Here is a 10,106-nt window from a genome sequence, read left to right as displayed (position 1 = left end):
CAACTCAGTGGCATCTGTGTGCCTACTGATGGACAGTGAGTGAGAGAGGAGGGACACAAGGACAGAAGGACAGAAGGGCATGAGGACACAAGGACAGAAGGACACGAGGACACAAGGACAGAAGGACAGAAGAACAGAAGGACACGAGGACACAAGGACACAAGGACAGAAGGACACAAGGACAGAAGGACATGAGGACACAAGGACACAAGAACACGAGGACACAAGGACAGAAGGACACAAGGACAGAAGGACATGAGGACACAAGGACACAAGGACAGAAGGACACAAGGACACAAAGACACAAGGACAGAGAGTTGCAGTGCATTGAAATTAGCACAGTAATACCTCAGAGTTAGTGTTTGCAAGTCAATATTGCAATATAAACATACAAAAGATCTGGATTAAAGAACAACTGCAAAACATGTTAGATTTCGATCTTTTAGATTCCTACTTTACTTCAATCATGTCTTGTAAATTACATCTCAACATTTACGTCTTGCAGACACCAATGTATGTACAACACATACAGTACAGTGGTGTCTGCAAGACGTAAATGTTGAGATGTCCTTGAAGAGTGCTGTATGTGTCTTTCCTTGCACCCACACACACACACACACCCACACCCACCCACACACACACACACACACTCTCTCTCTCTCTCTTTCCCCCACATAGTATCTGCCCCTGGGTTGGGTCATCCCTGATCCAGCACAGATCCAGTGGGTCAGTCTCAGACCCTCAGTGGGTCGGATTCAGTCCACTCTCTCTTTGGCGCCCATTCCCTCCGTAGGCCCAGTTTGGGACTAAAGAGGTGTTTAAAGCTCTCTTACAGACACACACACAAACATACACACCACACACACACACACACACACACAAACACACACACAAACACACTCTCTCTCTCTCTCTACACACACACACACACACTCTCTCTCTCTTTCTCACACACACACACACACACACACACATACACACTCTCTCTCTCACAAACACACACAAACACACACAGACACAAACACACAAACACACACTCTCTCTCTCTCTACACACACACACACACACATACACACAAACACACAAACACACACACTCTCTCTCTTTCTCACACACACACACATACACACTCTCTCTCTCACAAACACACACTCTCTCTCTTTCTCTCACACATACACACTGTCTCTCTCTCTCCCACACACACACTCTCCCTCTCTCTCACAGACACACACATACATACACACTCTCTTTCTCTCTCTCTCACACACACACTCTCTCTCTCTCTCTCTCACACACACACACACATACACACACACTCTCTCTCCCACACACACACACTCTCCCTCTCTCTCTCTCTCATACACACACACACACACTCTTTCTCTCTCTCTCCCACACACACACACACACACAGTCTGGGACTAAAGAGGGGACTAAAGCTCTTCAGTGGCCAGTAGTCAGTGCTGCTGAATGGGGCTTGGCATCTCATCAGACAGACTACAATACACACACACACACACACACACACACACACACACACACACACACACACACACACACACACACACACACACACACACACACACACACACAGACAGAAAGACAGACACACAGAGAGAAAGACAGACAGACAGACACAGAGAGAAAGACAGACAGGTACTCTTGCCATGATGGATAAGCACTGAGAGGACTAGAAGTTGTTTGTGGTCTCCAGCGATCACAATGATTCATACGGCATTAGACAAACACAGACAGAGGAGCATGCTATTACGCTTACACACACACACACACACACACACACGATCACGCTCTCTCACACACACACACACACACACACACACTGCAAGGCGGGAGTGCTCATATAAGGAGCCAAATGTCCTCTCAATGGGAATGATGACCATATTTAGACTAGCCAACCGTTTGGCTTGGCCCAGACTCTTCTGGACTCTGGTGCTGAACACCCCCCCCCCCCCCCCTCCCCCCTCACTTTCTGCGAAAGCGTGCAGCCATACAAACACTAGGAGCAGTGACATATAAACACACAGCCCCTTTGCTCTCTACACTACACAGTATACAGGTCTGTCTCTCTGTCTCTCACACACACACACACACACACACACACACACACACACACACGCATAACCCAATCAGGTCCAGATGTCTTGGATCATAAAAAGAAGAATTCTGCATTTTGCCTGGTAAGCACATCTCGCCTGGTAACACTGACATCTCTAAGATATGGGGCAGTCAGTCTGGAAAAGTCAGATTCATACGACACAAACGTGCCCTGTTCTTTAGTCACCTTGCCGCTGTGTAAGTGTGGAATATCAGTAAACATGGCTCCGTTCAAGAGAAGCATGCATGAAGGAGAAATAGAAGGAGACAAAAGACAAGGAGAGATGGAGAGAGCGAGAGAGAGAGAGAGAGAGAGAGATGGAGAGAGATGGAGAGAGAGAGAAAGAGAGATGGAGAGAGATGGAGAGAGAGAGAGAGAGACAGAGAGAGAGATGGAGAGAGATGGAGAGAGAGAGAGAGAGCTGACAAATGTCAAAGAGTAGGAAACACATGAAGAGTCAGTGAGGAAAACTCGTTGAAGTGTACCAGCGGCTGAGCCCACTGTAAACGCCACAGATGTCAACAGCTGGACAGGAGGCTATGGCAGCAGGGAGCGTGTAGTCCAGAGATGGGGGTCTGTTGCTCCCGCATGGATGTGTGTAATGTATGACTACTAGGTCTCACTGAGTCACCAGTTTAGGCCTTTCCCATGATTTTTTTCTCCTCTCTCTCTCTCTCACTTTCACACATTGACACACTCACACTCAAACACATTTAGACATATACATGTGTGTAAAGTATATACAAGAAAATAACATTTGTGCAATAATGTAACTTTCAAAGCCCACACATTATCTAGTATGTTGCTAAAGAGTTGAGATTTCCCACTAAACAAGAACATCCTATTCTACTTCTTTCAAAAGGTCTGTACAACTACAGACGTCTCAGATTAGAATCATAAAAGAATACCATAGGGATTGCCCTTAATTTTGCCTTTCTTTCCGCTAGATCTCCACCCTTCCCTCCCTCTCTCTCGCATAGCCAAGAAACCGTTAGATTGAGTGCCATGTTACTACGACACAGAAAAGAACGGAGAACACGTACCTAAATCTTCCATGCTGCTGTGTCTTACAATAATCCTCTAAAAGGAGAAACGCATCAATAAGAAACTGGGAAAACTAGACAGTTTCCCCCCAAATATCGTAAACCTGTACGTTGCGTATTCCTGGGCAAACTACAGTCCGCGTTTGGCCCGTTTAAACTTTTTGAACACGGCGTTATTCCCGGATAGAGCACCGGGAGAGAGAGAGCGAGCGAGAGAAAGGAGGGCGTCCCGTTTCTTTTTTCCTCTCCGCCCTTCTTCCTGTGCTATGTCTCAGAGCCCCGCCGGCCTGCCCAGGGAACACAGGCGTAGCTGGGCGGCTGCGGTCCTAGCCTCCCCCGAACCCCGGCACATGACGTCACCCCATACATTCCTAGCCCATATTTGGGAGAGAAAATTGAAGATTTGCACCGAGCGCCAAGCTCTCCTGTGTCAGCTACTGTAATGATGAAGGCGTTTGGTTGCGTGGCAGTTGCCCAGTTGTGCGAGTCTGATTGAATTTTCTCTCTCCGCATCCTGTCTGCCAAGGGTTTGTCATAGCAACCCTAGTAACGGGGTCAATGACAGGTCACACAGTCCCTCACCGGCCGTTCATGTAACAAAACAAGATTAAATGTAAAGTTTCAGAAATGTTTTAGGTGTGTAAATACGGATTATAAACTTGCGTTATGTTTTATTTTTCCATTGTAATTACAGCACGTCTTCTCTCAATGGGGATAGATTAGGCCCTTCAGTGTTGAGCACTTACAACATGTCATCCATTTAAATGTCTTTGAACAGTAGACTTAGGTGTCAGAAATTAGTCCCGATTGTGGTATGTTTGTCAATGATATAAAATAAAGATGAGGGTGTAAAATAAACATAAAAACACAAAAATGACACATTTTACTTATACCTTAATTAAACGCACAATTAAATGCTAAAACATGCATGTCGTCTCACCATAACAACACAATGAAACACTCATTTTAAAAAACCAAAAGAAAAAAAATATTTATTCAGCTCACAGTTACAGGTTATGTTTAGCATTTGTTTGGAGAAAAAGAGAGGGAGGAAGAGAGAGAGAGAAAAAGTCACTGGGTTTTTGGATGTTACATGACGTCCAATAAGAAAAATCACCATCATCTCTCCCTTACCATATTAAATACATTACACTGAAAAAAAGAAAAAAAAGAAAAGAAAACAATACAGACGCGATGTCCAAACCTTGTTGCTCCTTTCTCAAGAGGTTTTCAGGAGACCATCACTATGTCCATACTATTGAATTTCTCATTGAGGAACCAGAACTGTTTGCAGGGTAACTAGAACCAATAAATCAGTCAGTAAATCTACTGAGGAGGTAGGCATGAACCATAAAACATGGTGGGCCTCCGAAACCAGAACTGGGTTCAGGAACCATGCCATTAGACATGGTGGCCCTCCGAAACCAGAACTGGGTTCAGGAACCATGCCATCAGGAACCTTATCTGTAATTTAGAGTGCGGCTCCATGTCTGGATGTCCTTTGGGTTCAGCGCTAAACAATGAGATGTAACCGAACAAGCATTAACTCTCAAACACCAGATCTGCTCCCCCCCCCCCCCCCAAAACAAAAAAACCCTCCCCCACCCCAAAAAAACAGAGTAAAGAAAACTAGAATTGCACAAATAAAAAGATTATATTTCAATTCTCGGAAAGGTATTTCATCTTCAGGCCTAAATCAGATAATATATTAAATTAAATAATGCACGACGTAGCACAGGAGGGTGGAGGTGAACGGGGGCTGATGGGACAGTGTTAGCTTAGCACATTAAAAAGCTATGGGCCGACAGTGCTGTGGCACTGGCCTGAGTGGGAAAGCGTTGGGCAGGAAGGTGTAGCGTGCACGTCTGCATCCCGCATCCGCATTGAGCACAGGATTCATGCATGTTTTTCTCTCTTTTTTTTTTTTAAAGTTTAATACAGAAACGTCATCTCTTCTCATCACACCACCTAACAGTACTCAAAGTTAACAAATAATTATTATAATAATAATGATGATGATAACGAAACTATACTTACTGCTATAACCCATCCTCAAGCAAAGCCTAGGTCATTCATACAACTGCAAAAAAAACTAGTGAATATTAAATAAGGTCAGTCACACTGACTCTTCAATCGATGACAATCAAACTGTGTGTGTGTGTGTGTGTGTGTGTGTGTGTGTGTGTGTGTGTCCTGAACTAGTTATGCAGTATATGCTTTACATCAGATTGACTGGCCTTGGGTGTATGTGTCTGTCAGTGTGTGAGTGGATGAGTGCGTGTCGTACTGTGTAAGAAAAGGGTTCGCTGTATGCGTTCGTATGCTTCGCGCCAGGTATTCTGGTCTCGGTTGTGTGTGTGTGTGTGTGTCTTACAGTGTAAGTGTGTGTGTGCATCCTGAACAGGAAGGTTATGCTGTATGCATTCGTAGGCTTTGCCCCAGGTAGTCTGGTGTGGCAAAGAGCAGTGCCATAGAGGTGGTGAAGGTCATCATGGAATTGCCTGCTTTTCGCTCCTTTCCATTGTGTGTGTGTGTGTGTGTGTGTGTGTGTGTACACACACTATCTTATAAGCCCCATTGTGTGTGTATGTCTTGTTAGACGCTAATTTTTAAGCCCCATTGTGTGTGTGTGCGTGCGTGCGTGCGTGCGTGCGTGCGTGCGTGTAGTCCATCCATCTCTCTCTGATGTGTAACACTCTACAGTCCCTCTCCTCCTCCTCCTCCTCTTCATCCTCCGTGTGGCCGGTGGTTCCCCCCCTCACTGCACGGACTGCTCGTTGGCGGTGCTGCCGGAGTCCTGGGGCTTCATGACGTCTGGGAGCTCTGGAGGACTGGAGAAGGGCTCCACCTGCAGGGGCTCAAAGGTGTCGCCTGGGGGGGGGAGCAGAGAGGTAGGGAGAGATTTAAGAGTTTGACAGATATGGATGTGAGTGTGTGTGTGTGTTTGTGGGAGAAAAGTGGTTCCAAAGACCTTGTTGGATAGCTTGATGCAGGTTGGCAACTGTACTTACTTGATAAATGACTATACCAGCACTACGATGATTTTTGAAAGCATATATTTGATTAAAAACACAGCGTATTTTCTGTTTTGCTTGTGTTCATTCAGTGCCTGTAACCTCAACAAGCTAAGCTATCATTTATTCAGCTGTATCCACTGCTAAAACTCTGGTTTAAAAAAATGCCGCTGGTTGTTGTCTTCCACCCATGTCACGAGTGTCGCGCCCCTACAAGCAGTTATCCAGAGCCACTCAGAAGTAGGTACTTATATAACATAGTATAGTAGTACTTATATCGTCCCCGAAAACGTCAGAGGTCCTACATGGGCGGTTCCTGCGGTCGAAACACAGCACAGAGGCGGCGGACCCCCTAAATCGGCCCGCAAGTTCCAGTGGTGGAAAAGCACCTAATAATTACGTCTAATACATACGTCAAAACTGAAGATATAACCAATTGGCATTCTGCAGAATTGTCTAAGGCAAAACACATCTATCAAGTAAGGAGTTGTTCTTTGAGTTGTGGTGGTAAAAATAACTTGATTGGCGTTTGTTATAAGTACATTATATAAACCTACAAAGCCAGAGTTATTATTAGGCACACAGGTGTCTGAATAAATGCAATCAAAGCTTCAGGTTGGTGTTCAGAGCATCCATCATGACGGTATCAAAATAAAAAAAATAGGAAGTGAGTCTGAAGCTAGTCACACCAGCTCAGTCGGATCTTTCATTTATTTTCAGCAGAACGGCGTGAAGACCATTATCAATAAGTGGCACGTTCGCTGAGAATACATGTGGCTGTATAAACCCGATCAGCTGATCAGGACTGCAGAGCCGGACAATTTGACCAGTGTACAAGAAAAGACCAAGTAGCCCCAGGCTCAGTTGCGTAGAGAAGAGACAGAAAAAAAGTGTCACTATATTTAGAAGTTCAACAAATGCTTGTATGCACACACACACTTGTATGTTTGAGGCGTGTGAAGGGATGGAACAGACCTACAGATGAAATCTAAGCATGTTACATACATCCAACAGTGTGATTGGTGAATGAGTGTGATAGGGGAGTAGTGGGGTTGGTGAATGAGTGTGTTGGGTGAATGAGTGTGTTGGGTGAATGAGTGTGTTGGGTGAATGAGTGTGTTGGGTGAATGCGTGTGTTGGGTGAATGAGTGTGTTGGGTGAATGAGTGTGATAGGGGAGTAGTGGGGTTGGTGAATGAGTGTGTTTGGTGAATGAGTGTGATAGGGGAGTAGTGTAATGGGCGAATGAGTGTGTTGGGTGAATGAGTGTGTTGGGTGAATGCGTGTGATAGGGGAGTAGTGTGTTGGGTGAATGAGTGTGTTGGGTGAATGAGTGTGTTGGGTGAATGCGTGTGATAGGGGAGTAGTGTGTTGGGTGAATGCGTGTGATAGGGGAGTAGTGTGTTGGGTGAATGAGTGTGATAGGGGAGTAGTGTGTTGGGTGAATGAGTGTGTTGGGTGAATGCGTGTGTTGGGTGAATGCGTGTGATAGGGGAGTAGTGTGTTGGGTGAATGAGTGTGATAGGGGAGTAGTGTGTTGGGTGAATGCGTGTGATAGGGGAGTAGTGTGTTGGGTGAATGCGTGTGATAGGGGAGTAGTGTGTTGGGTGAATGCGTGTGATAGGGGAGTAGTGTGTTGGGTGAATGCGTGTGATAGGGGAGTAGTGTGTTGGGTGAATGCGTGTGATAGGGGAGTAGTGTGTTGGGTGAATGAGTGTGAGAGGGCAGTAGTGTGTTGGGTGAATGAGTGTGAGAGGGGAGTAGTGGGGTTGGGGACGCACCGGTGAGGCGGAAGGCTAGTCCAACAGTAGCGGGAGCCTGTGGACGAGCAGTCTGGTTGGTGTAGCCGTAGTCACCCAGAGTCTTACTGTCATCCAGCAGCTGTTCATCCTGTTACACACACACACACACACACACACACACACACACACACACACACACACACACACACACACACACACACACACACACACACACACACACACACACACACACACACACACACACACATATATATATACACACACACACAAATATTAACACAAGCAAAACCACACATAGGAGGAGCATAGAAAGACAAAGTCCCATAGACACACAAACATAAACACGTGAAGGCAAATTACATATTGATAACACCGGCCGGCCGGCCGGCCGGCCAGCCGGCAGGCACACACACACACAGATAAAACAAACACATATTTACAGAGAAACAGGAACTAAAACAGGAATAAACAGGATGTATGCAAACTTCTAGATTAACCATTGGAGATGGCACATAAATGAAGTATGAGAACAAACTCAGAATACTGCTGTAAACCCAATCAAAGCCACTATCTGCAATACATCTGAATAGATGCTGTGCTGATGTTGTGGGGTACCAGTGGGAGGGTCGGGCACTCCAGGTTACCAAAGGCATGATGGATTGTGTGGCACGGGCACTTAGCATCTTTTTTTTTTTTTTATAAATTATTTGAAATGTGCTCAAAAGTATATTGCTCTGTGGACAGATGTCCTAAGAGGCTTCTGTAAGAGGCTTCACTGAAGCAACCTTGACATAATTTCGTTCCAATGTTTAGGGATAACAATTGAACCTATAGAATATAAAGTATTGCAATACATTTGTTATTTCCATATCTAGCATGAATTCTGAGTTACTCGCAAACCATAAACATAAAACAATATCAGATAAGACCCATTACTTTAAACCCAGATACGGTCAGAAAAGTATTTTTTAAATGCTCATGGTATGCTCACAAGTTCTACCGACGTATATGAAACATTTGGAACAAATATCTTCCTAGAGTACGTTACCTTGAAAAGTCTCTGGTCTTCGGGGGTTCTCTTCAGGATCCCCTCCACGATACGTTTGAGCTCGTACACGGTCGTGGACTCCTTGGCGTCAGTGAAAATTGTCGCCTTGTGACGCCGGATCATTAAAAAGACGTCCTGGAATGGATGAAAGATGTGTTTAAAAAAAGATATACGTCAACACTTCTAGCTAGTAAACGATTTACAGAAACACTGCGTGCCTCCCTACATCTCCAGCAAACTGCTAAGTTAACGTCACTTCAACTGAAATACTTTCAACAAACGACGTTAGCCGTCTTGCTAGCTAACTTGGTTGGATGATTGCAGTCATTCAAATGTCTTGCCATGTATACCGTTCATCACAATTTACTAGTATATTCTAACTAGGCCTACATCCATTCATCAACAACATGATTAACAAACGGCGACTGAAACGAAAGGAGTCCTGCAAATCAGGTTGGCTGAGAAGCCCAGAGGCGTAACGTTAGCCACTGGTGCAGTGCAATGTAACGTTAACTGTTGCCTGAGACGACTAATGATACTGCGGCCTTGTTTTGATTAAAGAAGCCAGCACACCCTTTAAACGTTAAATAACAAAAAATAAATGCAAGTTATGGTCAGCAATGTACACATATATATGGATCCCAAATGACTAGATTATTCTTTATGTAAAAAAATGGCCCTGTATCGGAGACATTCAGACAACTGCTATTCAGGCTTTAAAGCTAGCTAGCTTCACCCTCTGATGTCAACCACACAGCTAACAGCTTATCAGGTGAAGAAGCTAGCATAGCATGCTAATTCATAGATTCGGTTTATATAAACTCCAAAACTTAATTCAGTTCATTTCAAACAAAACGGTGGGTATTAACTGTTAAACATGGTAAGCTACTTTTCAGAGCAACCACAGAGAAAATTAACAATCATATTTCCCAACAATGTGCGCTTTCTTGATTACTCACCATTTCTGAGCGCTGGTTGCAACACTCACCGCCTCACTCCGCCGCAGTCCCACAGTGCATTGCAGTAAAAGTGGGAGTGACAGCTGGAGCCTTACGTCATTTCTGTTGTTTTGGCGCGAGAGGAAAGTGTTTGAAAGAAATGTAAACGCGCGAGCAGTAAAATA

The 10,106-nt window shown here is 44.8% G+C and overlaps 1 protein-coding gene across 1 annotated transcript; it reads right to left on the bottom strand.

Annotated features, from left to right (window-relative positions):
- Nucleotides 1-4,123: 4,123 nt before the first annotated feature.
- Nucleotides 4,124-10,039, bottom strand: LOC105894046 (elongin B). Its single transcript, XM_012820518.3, has 4 exons — nt 9,943-10,039; nt 8,984-9,118; nt 7,954-8,062; nt 4,124-6,030 (listed from the first exon to the last, which is right to left on the bottom strand). The coding sequence occupies exons 1-4, from the start codon at nt 9,943-9,945 to the stop codon at nt 5,918-5,920; spliced, it is 360 nt and encodes a 119-aa protein (XP_012675972.1). The 5' UTR covers nt 9,946-10,039; the 3' UTR covers nt 4,124-5,917.
- Between the last annotated feature and the right edge of the window lie 67 nt (nt 10,040-10,106).

The sequence above is a fragment of the Clupea harengus genome, chromosome 23 (assembly GCF_900700415.2).
Source record: "Clupea harengus chromosome 23, Ch_v2.0.2, whole genome shotgun sequence".
Classification (NCBI taxonomy): domain Eukaryota; kingdom Metazoa; phylum Chordata; class Actinopteri; order Clupeiformes; family Clupeidae; genus Clupea; species Clupea harengus.
This window is presented reverse-complemented; position numbering and strand designations above follow the sequence as displayed.

Coding starts and splice junctions, on each gene's coding strand:
- LOC105894046 (XM_012820518.3), bottom strand. Junction 8,063..8,983: donor AAGACCAGAGACTTTTCAAG/GTAACGTACTCT, acceptor TGTGTGTAACAG/GATGAACAGCTGCTGGATGA. Junction 6,031..7,953: donor ACTAGCCTTCCGCCTCACCG/GTGCGTCCCCAA, acceptor TCCCCCCCCCAG/GCGACACCTTTGAGCCCCTG.